Here is an 18,555-nt window from a genome sequence, read left to right as displayed (position 1 = left end):
TCCAATGTGGTCCTGCACTTTAAACATGATATATTTAAGATTTAATTCCAAGTTTAGATCTGGGATTACCTGACAGTTGATGTGTTTTAACTTCTGGTGTAATTAGATTTGTGAGTGACATTGCTTTGTTGATTCTGAACCTGGTTTTAGCCAGTTAGGCTGCTTTATACTAACTATGGTTTAATACAATTATCTAAAGTTATATGTAGCCAGACATGGACTAAATCCCTAGATACAAATGTACCTAAAAACTGTGTCATATGATTTAGATTAAAGAAAGAAAAAAAGAAGAAAGGAATGATTTAAAGCTAAATGAACATAAATAAATAAATGGTGTAATAATGTCGTTTTAGTAAACTGATTAAAGATAGTTTGAAGATATAAGTCAGGAAAAATATAATTTATGAAAACACATTTTATATATAAAATTATATAAATGTTTTAGGCGAAGCTAATTAAAAATGATGTGGTACACATAGTGTTGTAACAATTTTACATACCGGCCAAAGTCTCAGAGTTACAGCCATCTGTATTGCAACAGAGAGATGATACAATTCCATTTCCAAGCCCGAGGTTTCCTGAAATTGTCTCTTGGCCTATTTTGGAACAGGTGGCCGCTGGTACACACAATTTGCGGACATTCCTCACAACACCAGTTGCTACAAAAGACAACAACAACACAATTTTAATAATTGATAGTTGAAGGAAAAATGCAAAATTTCATTTATAGAAATCTTATTATGAACTTGAAGCAAATAGTCAAGAGAAAGACATATATATTACACTCTAGAGTAGCTGATAGACAGAGCTGATTAGCAGGACAGGATACCAAGGTTGTCGTGGTGCACTGAAGGTCTGTGGAATCACTGCAAGTGTGACATTGAAGGGCTTCAGCTGCATCAAGGAAAATATTTATGCATTAATTACTACGCTTACTACGCCGTTGCAACACAGTGCTTTGTGAGCTTGTACATCAGCTATTTTTGGCAAATGTACCCCCCTCAGATTAGGGATGCTATAGGGTTCAAGTCTTTTACCCTGGGATCCCCATTTTAGGCAGGGATAACATTGTTAGAGGCGAAAGTTTTCAAAAATGTTCAAAGATTTTGTAAAATAACAGATTTACAAGCTCACAGCACATTGTGACCTCCTAGGTTGGATATATTTGAAATACTGTAGAGGTTAAATCATCCACACCACACATATGCATGAACTATTATGTGAGTGTAAAAGTAACCAGCCAAAGCATCAGAGATGAAATACTCATACTAGGTATGCTGGCAGAGTTGCAGAAGTTCCCTTCACACCAGGTTGGTCCATTTTTGAAGATAGCCAAGCTGGCCAGGGGAGTAAAGACAGCCAGGCGGGCAGAAGAACCACAAAAGCTTGTAGAAACACAGCCAAACGTGTTTTGAGTTGGGTTTGCCGCTGTTATCACTACAGATTACAAAGAAAAACATTGTTTGATATTAGCACTATTTAAAAAATCGAACTTTACATGATGCACAACAACCAACACCTTTAACCAGCAAATCTCACTTCCTCAAAGTCTTATCTCCTTCATCGTTACTATAAGATCTCACAATGCTGCAGACGTTATTAGAGTGCTGTGCATTCTATAAAAGCACTGACATTTTACACAGTAAAAGTTAAAGTTAATAACTGACTGTTAATGTTAGTGTTATTTGACTTGTGTAAGTGGAACCAATAACTTGTACACACTTGAGGATTTTATGGTGCTTGTTCTTTCTGTGTATACAGTATAGTAGCTACCTCCCAGCTCCCACCAGTTGTACACCACTATAGTTACATGATAAATGAAAAATCCAATAGACATTTGTATGCATTTTGCTTAACTGTGCTCATGCTGTAGTAACATACCTTTCACAAATACTCATCCTGAACATAATTATACTGTATGTTTCAATATTAGGACTCACCGCTCCCATTTACACATCGATCCTGCATTCCCACACAATGTAATGTGTTTCTGCATATTTGGTCTGTCTTGTTGTCACAGGTGAAACACTTTAGCCCGTTAACTGTCTGGTGTTGAACAGTAGGAACTGAAATGAAGCAGGAAATTAAACCATATTTTAATATTTAATTGTGTTACAAATGTAAAAACCTTTCTCAGCTTTGATTTTGGTAAAAAAAAAAAAACACAATATAACTTAAACGCAGGATATACACATAAAAGCGTAATATAACACTTGTTTCCAATGCGGTCCTGCACTTTCAAAATGATTTATTTAAGATTTAATTCCAAGTTTAGATATGGGATTACTTGACAGCTGATGTGTTTTAACTTCTGGTGTAATTAGTAGTAAAAAGTTATTTCAAAAGAAGTAAGATTATTTTAAGATTGACATTGCGAAATATATTTGTGTGTGACATTGCTTTGTTGATTCTGAACCTGGTTTTAGCCAGTTAGGCTGCTTTATACTAACTATGGTTTAATAAAATTATATAAAGTTATATGTAGCCAGACATGGACTAAATCCTTGGATTAAAATGTACCTAAAAACGGTGTAATATGATTTAAATTAAAGAAAATAAGAAAAAAAAGGAACGATTTAAAGCTAAATGAACATGAATAAATAAATGGTGTAATGATGTTGTTTTAGTAGAGTGATTAAAAATGAACATTGTTTGAAGATAAGTCAGGGAAAACATAATTTATGAAAAATCATTTTATACATAAAATGATATATAATCTTTAGGCTAAGCTAATTAAGAATTATGTGGTACACATAGTGTTATAACAATTTTACATACCGGCCAAAGTCTCATTGTTGCAGCCATCTGTATTGCAACAGAGAGATGATAAAATTCCATTTCCCATCCCGAGGTTTGCTGAAATTGTCTCCTGGCCTATTTTGGAACAGGTGGCTGCTGGGACACACAACTTGCGGACATTCCTCACACCCAGAGTTGCTACAAAAAAAAAAAAAAACACACAATTTAAATAATTGATAGTTGAAGGAAAAATGAATAATTTTATTTTAGAGAAATCTTATTGTAAACTTAAAGCAAATTGTCAAGAGAAAGATATATATATATTACACTCTAGAGTAGCTGATAGACAGAGCTGATTAGCAGGACAGGATACCAAGGATGTTGTGTTGCACTGAAGGTCTGTGGAATCACTGCAAGTGTGACATTGAAGGGCTTCAGCTGCATCAAGGAAAATATTTATGCATTAATTACTACGCTTACTACGCCGTTGCAACACAGTGCTTTGTGAGCTTGTACATCAGCTATTTTTGGCAAATGTACCCCCCTCAGATTAGGGATGCTATAGGGTTCAAGTCTTTTACCCTGGGATCCCCATTTTAGGCAGGGATAACATTGTTAGAGGCGAAAGTTTTCAAAAATGTTCAAAGATTTTGTAAAATAACAGATTTACAAGCTCACAGCACATTGTGACCTCCTAGGTTGGATATATTTGAAATACTGTAGAGGTTAAATCATCCACACCACACATATGCATGAACTATTATGTGAGTGTAAAAGTAACCAGCCAAAGCATCAGAGATGAAATACTCATACTAGGTATGCTGGCAGAGTTGCAGAAGTTCCCTTCACACCAGGTTGGTCCATTTTTGAAGATAGCCAAGCTGGCCAGGGGAGTAAAGACAGCCAGGCGGGCAGAAGAACCACAAAAGCTTGTAGAAACACAGCCAAACGTGTTTTGAGTTGGGTTTGCCGCTGTTATCACTACAGATTACAAAGAAAAACATTGTTTGATATTAGCACTATTTAAAAAATTGAACTTTACATGATGCACAACAACCAACACCTTTAACCAGCAAATCTCACTTCCTCAAAGTCTTATCTCCTTCATCGTTACTATAAGATCTCACAATGCTGCAGACGTTATTAGAGTGCTGTGCATTCTATAAAAGCACTGACATTTTACACAGTAAAAGTTAAAGTTAATAACTGACTGTTAATGTTAGTGTTATTTGACTTGTGTAAGTGGAACCAATAACTTGTACACACTTGAGGATTTTATGGTGCTTGTTCTTTCTGTGTATACAGTATAGTAGCTACCTCCCAGCTCCCACCAGTTGTACACCACTATAGTTACATGATAAATGAAAAATCCAATAGACATTTGTATGCATTTTGCTTAACTGTGCTCATGCTGTAGTAACATACCTTTCACAAATACTCATCCTGAACATAATTATACTGTATGTTTCAATATTAGGACTCACCGCTCCCATTTACACATCGATCCTGCATTCCCACACAATGTAATGTGTTTCTGCATATTTGGTCTGTCTTGTTGTCACAGGTGAAACACTTTAGCCCGTTAACTGTCTGGTGTTGAACAGTAGGAACTGAAATGAAGCAGGAAATTAAACCATATTTTAATATTTAATTGTGTTACAAATGTAAAAACCTTTCTCAGCTTTGATTTTGGTAAAAAAAAAAAAACACAATATAACTTAAACGCAGGATATACACATAAAAGCGTAATATAACACTTGTTTCCAATGCGGTCCTGCACTTTTAAAATGATTTATTTAAGATTTAATTCCAAGTTTAGATATGGGATTACTTGACAGCTGATGTGTTTTAACTTCTGGTGTAATTAGTAGTAAAAAGTTATTTCAAAAGAAGTAAGATTATTTTAAGATTGACATTGCGAAATATATTTGTGTGTGACATTGCTTTGTTGATTCTGAACCTGGTTTTAGCCAGTTAGGCTGCTTTATACTAACTATGGTTTAATAAAATTATATAAAGTTATATGTAGCCAGACATGGACTAAATCCTTGGATTAAAATGTACCTAAAAACGGTGTAATATGATTTAAATTAAAGAAAATAAGAAAAAAAAGGAACGATTTAAAGCTAAATGAACATGAATAAATAAATGGTGTAATGATGTTGTTTTAGTAGAGTGATTAAAAATGAACATTGTTTGAAGATAAGTCAGGGAAAACATAATTTATGAAAAATCATTTTATACATAAAATGATATATAATCTTTAGGCTAAGCTAATTAAGAATTATGTGGTACACATAGTGTTATAACAATTTTACATACCGGCCAAAGTCTCATTGTTGCAGCCATCTGTATTGCAACAGAGAGATGATAAAATTCCATTTCCCATCCCGAGGTTTGCTGAAATTGTCTCCTGGCCTATTTTGGAACAGGTGGCTGCTGGGACACACAACTTGCGGACATTCCTCACACCCAGAGTTGCTACAAAAAAAAAAAAAAACACACAATTTAAATAATTGATAGTTGAAGGAAAAATGAATAATTTTATTTTAGAGAAATCTTATTGTAAACTTAAAGCAAATTGTCAAGAGAAAGATATATATATATTACACTCTAGAGTAGCTGATAGACAGAGCTGATTAGCAGGACAGGATACCAAGGATGTTGTGTTGCACTGAAGGTCTGTGGAATCACTGCAAGTGTGACATTGAAGGGCTTCAGCTGCATCAAGGAAAATATTTATGCATTAATTACTACGCTTACTACGCCGTTGCAACACAGTGCTTTGTGAGCTTGTACATCAGCTATTTTTGGCAAATGTACCCCCCTCAGATTAGGGATGCTATAGGGTTCAAGTCTTTTACCCTGGGATCCCCATTTTAGGCAGGGATAACATTGTTAGAGGCGAAAGTTTTCAAAAATGTTCAAAGATTTTGTAAAATAACAGATTTACAAGCTCACAGCACATTGTGACCTCCTAGGTTGGATATATTTGAAATACTGTAGAGGTTAAATCATCCACACCACACATATGCATGAACTATTATGTGAGTGTAAAAGTAACCAGCCAAAGCATCAGAGATGAAATACTCATACTAGGTATGCTGGCAGAGTTGCAGAAGTTCCCTTCACACCAGGTTGGTCCATTTTTGAAGATAGCCAAGCTGGCCAGGGGAGTAAAGACAGCCAGGCGGGCAGAAGAACCACAAAAGCTTGTAGAAACACAGCCAAACGTGTTTTGAGTTGGGTTTGCCGCTGTTATCACTACAGATTACAAAGAAAAACATTGTTTGATATTAGCACTATTTAAAAAATCGAACTTTACATGATGCACAACAACCAACACCTTTAACCAGCAAATCTCACTTCCTCAAAGTCTTATCTCCTTCATCGTTACTATAAGATCTCACAATGCTGCAGACGTTATTAGAGTGCTGTGCATTCTATAAAAGCACTGACATTTTACACAGTAAAAGTTAAAGTTAATAACTGACTGTTAATGTTAGTGTTATTTGACTTGTGTAAGTGGAACCAATAACTTGTACACACTTGAGGATTTTATGGTGCTTGTTCTTTCTGTGTATACAGTATAGTAGCTACCTCCCAGCTCCCACCAGTTGTACACCACTATAGTTACATGATAAATGAAAAATCCAATAGACATTTGTATGCATTTTGCTTAACTGTGCTCATGCTGTAGTAACATACCTTTCACAAATACTCATCCTGAACATAATTATACTGTATGTTTCAATATTAGGACTCACCGCTCCCATTTACACATCGATCCTGCATTCCCACACAATCTAATGTGTTTCTGCATATTTGGTCTGTCTTGTTGTCACAGGTGAAACACTTTAGCCCGTTAACTGTCTGCTGTTGAACAGTAGGAACTGAAATGAAGCAGGAAATTAAACCATATTTTAATATTTAATTGTGTTACAAATGTAAAAACCTTTCTCAGCTTTGATTTTGGTAAAAAAAAAAAAACACAATATAACTTAAACGCAGGATATACACATAAAAGCGTAATATAACACTTGTTTCCAATGCGGTCCTGCACTTTTAAAATGATTTATTTAAGATTTAATTCCAAGTTTAGATATGGGATTACTTGACAGCTGATGTGTTTTAACTTCTGGTGTAATTAGTAGTAAAAAGTTATTTCAAAAGAAGTAAGATTATTTTAAGATTGACATTGCGAAATATATTTGTGTGTGACATTGCTTTGTTGATTCTGAACCTGGTTTTAGCCAGTTAGGCTGCTTTATACTAACTATGGTTTAATAAAAATTATATAAAGTTATATGTAGCCAGACATGGACTAAATCCTTGGATTAAAATGTACCTAAAAACGGTGTAATATGATTTAAATTAAAGAAAATAAGAAAAAAAAGGAACGATTTAAAGCTAAATGAACATGAATAAATAAATGGTGTAATGATGTTGTTTTAGTAGAGTGATTGAAAATTAACATTGTTTGAAGATAAGTCAGGGAAAACATAATTTATGAAAAATCATTTTATACATAAAATGATATATAATCTTTAGGCTAAGCTAATTAAGAATTATGTGGTACACATAGTGTTATAACAATTTTACATACCGGCCAAAGTCTCATTGTTGCAGCCATCTGTATTGCAACAGAGAGATGATAAAATTCCATTTCCAAGCCCGAGGTTTGCTGAAATTGTCTCCTGGCCTATTTTGGAACAGGTGGCTGCTGGGACACACAACTTGCGGACATTCCTCACACCCACAGTTGCTACAAAAAAAAACAAAAACACACAATTTAAATAATTGATAGTTGAAGGAAAAATGAATAATTTTATTTTAGAGAAATCTTATTGTAAACTTAAAGCAAATTGTCAAGAGAAAGATATATATATATTACACTCTAGAGTAGCTGATAGACAGAGCTGATTAGCAGGACAGGATACCAAGGATGTTGTGTTGCACTGAAGGTCTGTGGAATCACTGCAAGTGTGACATTGAAGGGCTTCAGCTGCATCAAGGAAAATATTTATGCATTAATTACTACGCTTACTACGCCGTTGCAACACAGTGCTTTGTGAGCTTGTACATCAGCTATTTTTGGCAAATGTACCCCCCTCAGATTAGGGATGCTATAGGGTTCAAGTCTTTTACCCTGGGATCCCCATTTTAGGCAGGGATAACATTGTTAGAGGCGAAAGTTTTCAAAAATGTTCAAAGATTTTGTAAAATAACAGATTTACAAGCTCACAGCACATTGTGACCTCATAGGTCGGATATATTTGAAATAGAGGTTAAATCATCCACACATATGCATGAACTATTATGTGAGTATAAAAGTACAGTAGTTTGCATAGCCAAGACCCGGATAGTCAGGATACTCGTCAGACAGGGACATGAAGGGCGATGGCTGCTGCGGAATGCAACCTGCCTCACACATTTTGGACAACTGGGGCTTTGGTGGCTGGGGCACCTCTGGCCTTGGCGGTGGTTGCTGGGGCTTCGGCTGCTGGGGAACCTCAGGCCTTGGCTGCTGGGGCAACTGGGGGCGTGGGTGGGGGTGGCGGGGCACCTCTGGCATTGGCGGTGGTTGCTGGGGCTTCGGCTGCTGGGGAACCTCAGGCCTTGGCAGCTGGGGCAACTGGGGCTGGGTTTGGGCCACCTCTGGCCTTGGCTGCTGGGGTAACTGGGGGCGGGGAACCTCAGGCCTCGGCGGCTGGGCCAACTGGGGGTGGGGGTAGGGGTAGGGCACCCATGGCCATAGCTGCTGGGGCTTCTGGGGTAACTGGGGGTGGGGCACCTCTGGCCTTGGCGGTGGCTGGTGGGGAACCTCAGGCCGCAGCTGCTGGGGCAACTGGGGGTGGGGGTGGCGGGGCACCTCTGGCTTTGGTGGTGGCTGCTGGGGCATAGGCAGCTGGGGCAACTGGGGCTGGGTTTGGGGCACCTCTGGCCTTGGCACCTGGGGCTGCTGGGGCTTCGGCTGCTGGGGAACCTCAGGCCTCGGCTGCTGGGGTAACTGGGGGTGGGGGTGGCGGGGCACCTCTGGAATTGGCGGTGGCTGCTGGGGCATAGGCAGCTGGGGAACCTCAGGCCTCGGCGGCTGGGCCAACTGGGGGTGGGGGTAGGGGTAGGGCACCCATGGCCATAGCTGCTGGGGCTTCTGGGGTAACTGGGGGTGGGGCACCTCTGGCCTTGGAGGTGGCTGCTGGAGCTTTGGCTGCTGGGGAACCTCAGGCCTCGGCTTCTGGGGCAACTGGGGGTGTGGGTGGTGATGGCGGGGCACCTCTGGCCTTGGCTGCTGGGGCAACTGGGGGTGGGTGGGGTGCAATACGTTAGTCCGACAGCGCATTCCTCCGACAGCGCAGTGCTCCGACATTAAACAGTAAACCCGAACCAAACCCGCACCCTAACCCTAACCGCACGCGGATGCCACATAGTCGGAGAAAAGGTCTGTCGGATTAACGCATGCCTCCCGGTGGGTGTTGGGCAGCTCTGGCCTTGGCAGTGGCTGCTGGGGGACCTGGGGCCTCACAGTCCGACAGACTTGACAGTTACACCGTACAGCAATAGTTTTCTGAGAGGTAGAATGAGGGGACATTGGGACACCTGGGTGATTGCAGTGCGTCACACTGACAGGCAGTTTGTCACACTGACACAGTGTAGTCATGTCAGGCTGGCCATCTGAAACTGGGCCTTTAACAGATGGCAGAAATTGAGCTATGAGCAAAAGGGGGGATCAGTCAGGTTAATGTTTTGTTTATAAAATGCAAGAGTGAATATTATTTGATACTGCCTGCACAGCAAATAAGGAGACAACAATTTAAGTGCAGGGAGATATACAAACCCCCAGGGAAAAACAGATCCCTTTAGGGATGTTACATACACATGCATCTACCTCTCAAGTACCTGCCTGAATTTGCTTGCAAGCTACACATCAATTATGTTGTTAAACAAGTGAATGGTCTTCTGTAAAAAAAAAAAAAGACTCACCACTTGCCGTATAACATCCTACAACCAGCAAGACCAAAAATACCTCCCTAAAGACAACAAATCAATTAGACACCTTCCTTGAAATAAGTCAAGCAGCTAAATGTTTAATCAAATTCCAAACTTATTTTACCTCATGAAAAGCCACATCTCTTCTGGTAGAGCTGTGGTCTGATAAAGATTTAGAGATAAAACACTAACTTGATTCCACCAAAAAGGAAACTGTGGAACTGTCTCCAAACCAGCCTGTTAATCTTAGTGCTGTTCATTTTAAACTGAATGGATAACCAATCAGCTTCCTTACTGAGCAATTTGCAAATTGGAAACAGGTTGGACTCATGTGAAAGGGGTTGGAAACAGCTCACATGTCAAACTTCACGAGAACTACACCATGGCAAGATAACTACACCACCCAAACCTCTACCAAAGTGGTCTTGCCCTTTAAGCACAAAAAAACCATACCCTTTTGTCATTCCCCAAAACAAGCACACATTTGAAAAACCTTACACAAATGTGGTCCAACAAATTTTTAATTTCACTATAATTTATTCATTCAGCAAACACATAATATCAACTCAAAGACCACACCTTTCTCCAGGTGCAAACACTAAAAGCCTCAAAATTGTTAACACAACAATACCCAAGCCACCATGTCAAAGGTGGGCCCATACAAAATGGCACAACCAGGCGCCACAGAGCAGAGATCACCCCATTTTTGACATTCTTCTTTTGCCAACATTTTCCCCATTTCTGAATGTGATTCAGGAATTGTTTCTCAGCATGGTTGTGTATGATTGCAAACCTTATGCACAGCAAAAAAAAACTGGAAGCAATGGCGGTGTGAATATGTGTCTGGAGTCTGTCTGTCCAGGCGGTTGGATACGGCACATAAGGCCATTTCCCCCACACATATATATATATGAATATATTTGTACATATCAAAAGGATAAATCACAAAAAAGCCTGAGACCTTATTTTCATTGATACACTTCCGTGTTAGAAGTTGAACTTCCCGTAATGTGGACTTCAAAATAACAGCATATTTGTACTTGTAAAAAGTTACTTGCCTTGGATCAAGACTATCATGGAATACATCTATGATTGTCTTGAACCAAGGCTAAAAAGTTACGTGCTTGATAGATACCTATGTTTTGCTTGATACATTGTTGAAAATAATATTTTCTATATTCATGAATTATTATTATTAATGATGATATTATTATTATTATTATTACCCTTATTATTATTATTATTGTTATTATTATTATTATTATTATTATTATTATTATTAAGGGTAAGGTAAGTGATTTTGGGTAATTTATTTTCTTTTGTTAAAATGGTTTAAGTACTACTTATATTCTGATAGTAATCATTGCTACAGAGCGTTTGTTCAGTCACAAGGGTCTCTCCAGCTCTTTAGAAAACAGAATATAGTACATTTTCAGGTAGGTGACCTGAAAATTTAAGGCAATCAGGCGAGAGCACTGAAAATGCATTTTCTGTTTAATAAAGAGATGGAGAGACATGGAGACTCCTTTTACTGAACAAACACTCTATAGGAATGAGTACTATCAGAATGTAGAGCTATTCAACACTTATGTTAACCAAATTAAATCACTTACCCTAACTTTAAAGTTGATTATTTAATTATATATGATAGTGGAGGGGAACTGGAAATGAGCACTGATGAAATGGTGCTCTGATGAAGGCTCATAGCTGAAACGCGTAAGCGTTCGTTTATTGGTGTGTGGAAATCTGAGTACTTTGTCCTCCATTGATTTGAAATTTTGCATGCACAACCTTTTTGGGATTTTTAGATTCCTACTTTTTATATGTATAGGCTACCGTATAATTGTATACACTACAGGGTAAGTGCGAATGTAAGAACTTTTAAGACCCTTTTAATACATCTAAAATGAAAAACATAAACTAATAAGTAAACTAGTAACTAAAGACCATTAATGCGTCAAAAGTAACCAACACATGACCAAACATTGGCCAAATTGTCCAATATTTGTCTAAGAAAGAGGCAAACATTTTGAGTTTTGGAGTTGGGACAACAATAAAGATGACATGAACCTGAACTTGAGTGTGACGTCTGAAATACACACCAAAGTACGTGGAAGTATTTGCACAAAGAAGTAGCCTATGTAAAATAAGAATTTCTCAAAGAAAGCATTTTATTCTGCTGACTCTTCTCTTGAGCCAAGCCACCTTGTGTCCCCTTCTGGCAATGTGCACAGAGCTCAAGCTCTTTCCATGAGAGAAAAAACAAGGAAATCAAGCCATCATTATGGAGCCACATTATCCTTCCTAACAAATCAAACAGGTAATCAGCAGATGATCCAGAAAACATTAGAATATATACATGTTTTGTGGTTATAATATATTATAGATCTTGGCAAATTAAACAGAGATTATAACAATATAACAACATTCTATCTAATAACGAAAAAGAAAGTAACAGAATGCATTAACCTAAGCAAAAAGATTCACGTTCCCAGGGCCACTTATTTAAATTATAAAATACTAAGCACAAAACATTTTTCTTTTAGTACGTTGTTAATCATTTTGTGTGTTTGTATTAGATGTGTCCATGAATAAAATTGCATGTGTAGACTATTTGTGTGGTGGTGTGCACAACTGCACACAAGCATATGCATGTGCAGACGCCTCTGGGTGTCTTAACCACTTTAACCACTTAAAACCCCATATACTTAGTTAAAAGCCATAAACGACAGCGATGTTATTTTTGTCAATTTATCATTTCTTCACTAAATCTCTTCTCAGATAATAGCCAAGCTTACAGCACGTTGCAACACAAATACTTTGTGAAAATGTTTGAGGTTAAGAGTTTAAATCATCCATACATATGCACATGCCCTATGAACTATTAAGTGAGTGTAAAAGTAACCAGCCAAAGCATTGGTGTTGCAACACAAATACTTTGTGAAAATGTTTGAGGTTAAGAGTTTAAATCATCCATACATATGCACATGCCCTATGAACTATTAGGTGAGTGTAAAAGTAACCAGCCAAAGCATCAGAGATGAAATACTCAGGTTGAGTATGCTGGCAGAGTTGCAGAAGTTCCCTTCACAGCAGGTTGGTCCATTTTTGAAGTTAGCCAAGCTAGCCAGGGGAGTAAAGACAGCCAGGCGGGCAGAAGAACCACAAAAGCTTGTAGAAACACAGCCAAATGTGTTTTGAGTTGGGTTGGCCGTGGTCACCACTAGAGATTACAAAGAAAAACATTGTTTGATATTAGCACTTTTTAAAAAACATCAAACTTTACAAGTTGATGATGCACAGCAAGTAACACCTTTACCCAGCAAACCTCACTTCCTCAAGGCTTATCTCCTTCATCGTTATTATATTTAAAGATCCCACAATGCTGCAGGCGTTTAGAGTGCTGTGCATTCTATAAAGTGTGTAAGTGGAACCAATTACTTGTACACACTTTATGGTGTACCAGTGCTCACTCTTTCTGTATACAGTATAGTAGCAAAATCCCAACAAAGCTCCCAACAGTTGTACACCACTATAGTTACATTATAAATGAAAAATCCAATCCTTGTGTATGCATTTTGCTTAAGTTAACTGTGAGTTCATACTGTAGCAACAGACCATTCACAAATACTCATCCTGAACTATAGGCCACTGTATGTTATGTTTCAATATTAGGACTCACCGCTCCCATGTACACATCGATCCTGCATTCCCACACAATCTAATGTGTTTCTGCATATTTGGTCTGTCTTCTTGTCACAGGTGAAACACTTTAGCCCGTTAACTGTCTGCTGTTGAACAGGAACTGAAATGAAGCAGGAAATTAAACCATATAGTTTAATATTTAATTGTATACACTCTTCTTAGCTTGCTTTGATTTTGGTAAAAGAAATAAGAGCAAACAGAATATAACTTAAACCCAGGATATAAACATACAAGCGTAATAAAAAAACTTGTTTCCAATGTGGTCCTGCACTTTAAACATGATATATTTAAGATTTAATTCCAAGTTTAGATCTGGGATTACCTGACAGTTGATGTGTTTTAACTTCTGGTGTAATTAGATTTGTGAGTGACATTGCTTTGTTGATTCTGAACCTGGTTTTAGCCAGTTAGGCTGCTTTATACTAACTATGGTTTAATACAATTATCTAAAGTTATATGTAGCCAGACATGGACTAAATCCCTAGATACAAATGTACCTAAAAACTGTGTCATATGATTTAGATTAAAGAAAGAAAAAAAGAAGAAAGGAATGATTTAAAGCTAAATGAACATAAATAAATAAATGGTGTAATAATGTCGTTTTAGTAAACTGATTAAAGATAGTTTGAAGATATAAGTCAGGAAAAATATAATTTATGAAAACACATTTTATATATAAAATTATATAAATGTTTTAGGCGAAGCTAATTAAAAATGATGTGGTACACATAGTGTTGTAACAATTTTACATACCGGCCAAAGTCTCAGAGTTACAGCCATCTGTATTGCAACAGAGAGATGATACAATTCCATTTCCAAGCCCGAGGTTTGCTGAAATTGTCTCTTGGCCTATTTTGGAACAGGTGGCCGCTGGTACACACAATTTGCGGACATTCCTCACACCACCAGTTGCTACAAAAGACAACAACAACACAATTTTAATAATTGATAGTTGAAGGAAAAATGCAAAATTTCATTTATAGAAATCTTATTATGAACTTGAAGCAAATAGTCAAGAGAAAGACATATATATTACACTCTAGAGTAGCTGATAGACAGAGCTGATTAGCAGGACAGGATACCAAGGATGTTGTGTTGCACTGAAGGTCTGTGGAATCACTGCAAGTGTGACATTGAAGGGCTTCAGCTGCATCAAGGAAAATATTTATACATTAATTACTACGCTTACTACGCCGTTGCAACACAGTGCTTTGTGAGCTTGTACATTAGCTATTTTTGGCGAATGTACCCCCCTCAGATTAGGGATGCTATAGGGTTCAAGTCTTTTACCCTGGGATCCCCATTTTAGGCAGGGATAACATTGTTAGAGGCGAAAGTTTTCAAAAATGTTCAAAGATTTTGTAAAATAACAGATTTACAAGCTCACAGCACATTGTGACCTCCTAGGTTGGATATATTTGAAATACTGTAGAGGTTAAATCATCCACACCACACATATGCATGAACTATTATGTGAGTGTAAAAGTAACCAGCCAAAGCATCAGAGATGAAATACTCATACTAGGTATGCTGGCAGAGTTGCAGAAGTTCCCTTCACAGCAGGTTGGTCCATTTTTGAAGATAGCCAAGCTGGCCAGGGGAGTAAAGACAGCCAGGCGGGCAGAAGAACCACAAAAGCTTGTAGAAACACAGCCAAACGTGTTTTGAGTTGGGTTTGCCGCTGTTATCACTACAGATTACAAAGAAAAACATTGTTTGATATTAGCACTATTTAAAAAATCGAACTTTACATGATGCACAACAACCAACACCTTTAACCAGCAAATCTCACTTCCTCAAAGTCTTATCTCCTTCATCGTTACTATAAGATCTCACAATGCTGCAGACGTTATTAGAGTGCTGTGCATTCTATAAAAGCACTGACATTTTACACAGTAAAAGTTAAAGTTAATAACTGACTGTTAATGTTATTTGACTTGTGTAAGTGGAACCAATAACTTGTACACACTTGAGGATTTTATGGTGCTTGTTCTTTCTGTGTATACAGTATAGTAGCTACCTCCCAGCTCCCACCAGTTGTACACCACTGTAGTTACATGATAAATGAAAAATCCAATAGACATTTGCATGCATTTTGCTTAACTGTGCTCATGCTGTAGTAACATACCTTTCACAAATACTCATCCTGAACATAATTATACTGTATGTTTCAATATTAGGACTCACCGCTCCCATTTACACATCGATCCTGCATTCCCACACAATCTAATGTGTTTCTGCATATTTGGTCTGTCTTGTTGTCACAGGTGAAACACTTTAGCCCGTTAACTGTCTGGTGTTGAACAGTAGGAACTGAAATGAAGCAGGAAATTAAACCATATTTTAATATTTAATTGTGTTACAAATGTAAAAACCTTTCTCAGCTTTGATTTTGGTAAAAAAAAAAAAACACAATATAACTTAAACGCAGGATATACACATAAAAGCGTAATATAACACTTGTTTCCAATGCGGTCCTGCACTTTTAAAATGATTTATTTAAGATTTAATTCCAAGTTTAGATATGGGATTACTTGACAGCTGATGTGTTTTAACTTCTGGTGTAATTAGTAGTAAAAAGTTATTTCAAAAGAAGTAAGATTATTTTAAGATTGACATTGCGAAATATATTTGTGTGTGACATTGCTTTGTTGATTCTGAACCTGGTTTTAGCCAGTTAGGCTGCTTTATACTAACTATGGTTTAATAAAATTATATAAAGTTATATGTAGCCAGACATGGACTAAATCCTTGGATTAAAATGTACCTAAAAACGGTGTAATATGATTTAAATTAAAGAAAATAAGAAAAAAAAGGAACGATTTAAAGCTAAATGAACATGAATAAATAAATGGTGTAATGATGTTGTTTTAGTAGAGTGATTAAAAATGAACATTGTTTGAAGATAAGTCAGGGAAAACATAATTTATGAAAAATCATTTTATACATAAAATGATATATAATCTTTAGGCTAAGCTAATTAAGAATTATGTGGTACACATAGTGTTATAACAATTTTACATACCGGCCAAAGTCTCATTGTTGCAGCCATCTGTATTGCAACAGAGAGATGATAAAATTCCATTTCCAAGCCCGAGGTTTGCTGAAATTGTCTCCTGGCCTATTTTGGAACAGGTGGCTGCTGGGACACACAACTTGCGGACATTCCTCACACCCACAGTTGCTACAAAAAAAAAAAAAAACACACAATTTAAATAATTGATAGTTGAAGGAAAAATGAATAATTTTATTTTAGAGAAATCTTATTGTAAACTTAAAGCAAATTGTCAAGAGAAAGATATATATATATTACACTCTAGAGTAGCTGATAGACAGAGCTGATTAGCAGGACAGGATACCAAGGATGTTGTGTTGCACTGAAGGTCTGTGGAATCACTGCAAGTGTGACATTGAAGGGCTTCAGCTGCATCAAGGAAAATATTTATACATTAATTACTACGCTTACTACGCCGTTGCAACACAGTGCTTTGTGAGCTTGTACATCAGCTATTTTTGGCAAATGTACCCCCCTCAGATTAGGGATGCTATAGGGTTCAAGTCTTTTACCCTGGGATCCCCATTTTAGGCAGGGATAACATTGTTAGAGGCGAAAGTTTTCAAAAATGTTCAAAGATTTTGTAAAATAACAGATTTACAAGCTCACAGCACATTGTGACCTCATAGGTCGGATATATTTGAAATAGAGGTTAAATCATCCACACATATGCATGAACTATTATGTGAGTATAAAAGTAACCAGCCAAAGCATCAGAGATGAAATACTCATACTAGGTATGCTGGCAGAGTTGCAGAAGTTCCCTTCACAGCAGGTTGGTCCATTTTTGTAGATAGCCAAGCTGGCCAGGGAAGTAAAGACAGCCAGGCGGGCAGAAGAACCACAAAAGCTTGTAGAAACACAGCCAAACGTGTTTTGTGTTGGGTTTGCCGCTGTTATCACTACAGATTACAAAGAAAAACATTGTTTGATATTAGCACTATTTAAAAAATCAAACTTTACATGATGCACAACAACTAACACCTTTACCCAGCAAATCTCACTTCCTCAAAGTTTTATCTCCTTCATCGTTACTATAAGATCTCAAAATGCTGCAGAGTTATTAGAGTGCTGTGCATTCTATAAAAGTACTGACATTTTACACGGTAAATGTTAAAGTTAATAATTGACTGCTAATGTTAGTGTTATTTGACTTGTGTAAGTGGAACCAATCGTTCTTTCTGTGTATACAGTAGCTACCTCCCAGCTCCCACCAGTTATACACCACTATAGTTACAGTAAATAATAAATGAAAAATCCAATAGACATTTGTATGCATTTTGCTTAACTGTGCTCATGCTGTAGTAACACACTTTTCACAAATACTCATCCTGAACATAATTATACTGTATGTTTCAATATTAGGACTCACCGCTCCCATTTACACATCGATCCTGCATTCCCACACAATCTAATGTGTTTCTGCATATTTGGTCTGTCTTGTTGTCACAGGTGAAACACTTTAGCCCGTTAACTGTCTGCTGTTGAACAGTAGGAACTGAAATGAAGCAGGAAGTTAAACCATATTTTAATATTTAATTGTGTTACAAATGTAAAAACCTTTATGGTGGTAAAAAAAAATACCCAATATAACTTAAACGCAGGATATACGCATAAAAGCGTAATATAGCACTTGTTACCAATGCGGTCCTGCACTTTTAAAATGATTTATTTAAGATTTAATTCCAAGTTTAGATCTGGGAATACTTGACAGCTGATGTGTTTTAACTTCTGGTGTAATTAAGTTATTTCAAAAGAAGTAAGATTAATTTAAGATTGACATTGCGAAATATATTTGTGTGTGACATTGCTTCGTTGATTCTGAACCTGGTTTTAGCCAGTTAGGCTGCTTTATACTAACTATGGTTTAATAAAATTATATAAAGTTATATGTAGCCAGACATGGACTAAATCCTTGGATTAAAATGTATCTAAAACTGTGTCATATGATTTAAATTAAAGAAAATAAGAAAAAAAGGAACGATTTAAAGCTAAATGAACATGAATAAATAAATGGTGTAATGATGTTGTTTTAGTAGAGTGATTAAAAATGAACATCATTTGAA

General features: G+C 37.0%; 1 protein-coding gene and 1 long non-coding RNA gene across 2 annotated transcripts; both read right to left on the bottom strand.

Annotated features, from left to right (window-relative positions):
- Positions 1–644: 644 nt before the first annotated feature.
- LOC311033964 (uncharacterized protein) lies at positions 645–5,956 on the bottom strand (the record flags this gene model as incomplete). The annotated part of the gene is made up of 11 exons (XM_084041702.1): positions 5,836–5,956; positions 5,350–5,460; positions 5,062–5,220; positions 4,224–4,349; positions 3,553–3,720; positions 3,067–3,177; positions 2,779–2,937; positions 1,941–2,066; positions 1,270–1,437; positions 773–894; positions 645–659 (listed from the first exon to the last, which is right to left on the bottom strand). The coding sequence occupies exons 3-11, from the start codon at positions 5,126–5,128 to the stop codon at positions 645–647; spliced, it is 1,062 nt and encodes a 353-aa protein (XP_083897828.1). The 5' UTR covers positions 5,129–5,220; positions 5,350–5,460; positions 5,836–5,956.
- Positions 5,957–12,746: 6,790 nt separating this feature from the next.
- LOC311065637 lies at positions 12,747–14,291 on the bottom strand. The gene is made up of 3 exons (XR_014602860.1): positions 14,188–14,291; positions 13,412–13,534; positions 12,747–12,952 (listed from the first exon to the last, which is right to left on the bottom strand). It is a non-coding gene; the product is annotated as an uncharacterized lncRNA (long non-coding RNA).
- Positions 14,292–18,555: the final 4,264 nt, after the last annotated feature.

The sequence above is a fragment of the Gymnoscopelus microlampas genome (genome assembly GCF_963454915.1).
Source record: "Gymnoscopelus microlampas genome assembly, chromosome: 18".
NCBI lineage: Eukaryota > Metazoa > Chordata > Actinopteri > Myctophiformes > Myctophidae > Gymnoscopelus > Gymnoscopelus microlampas.
Note: the sequence above shows the minus strand (reverse complement) of the source record. Positions and strands in the feature narration are given on the sequence as shown.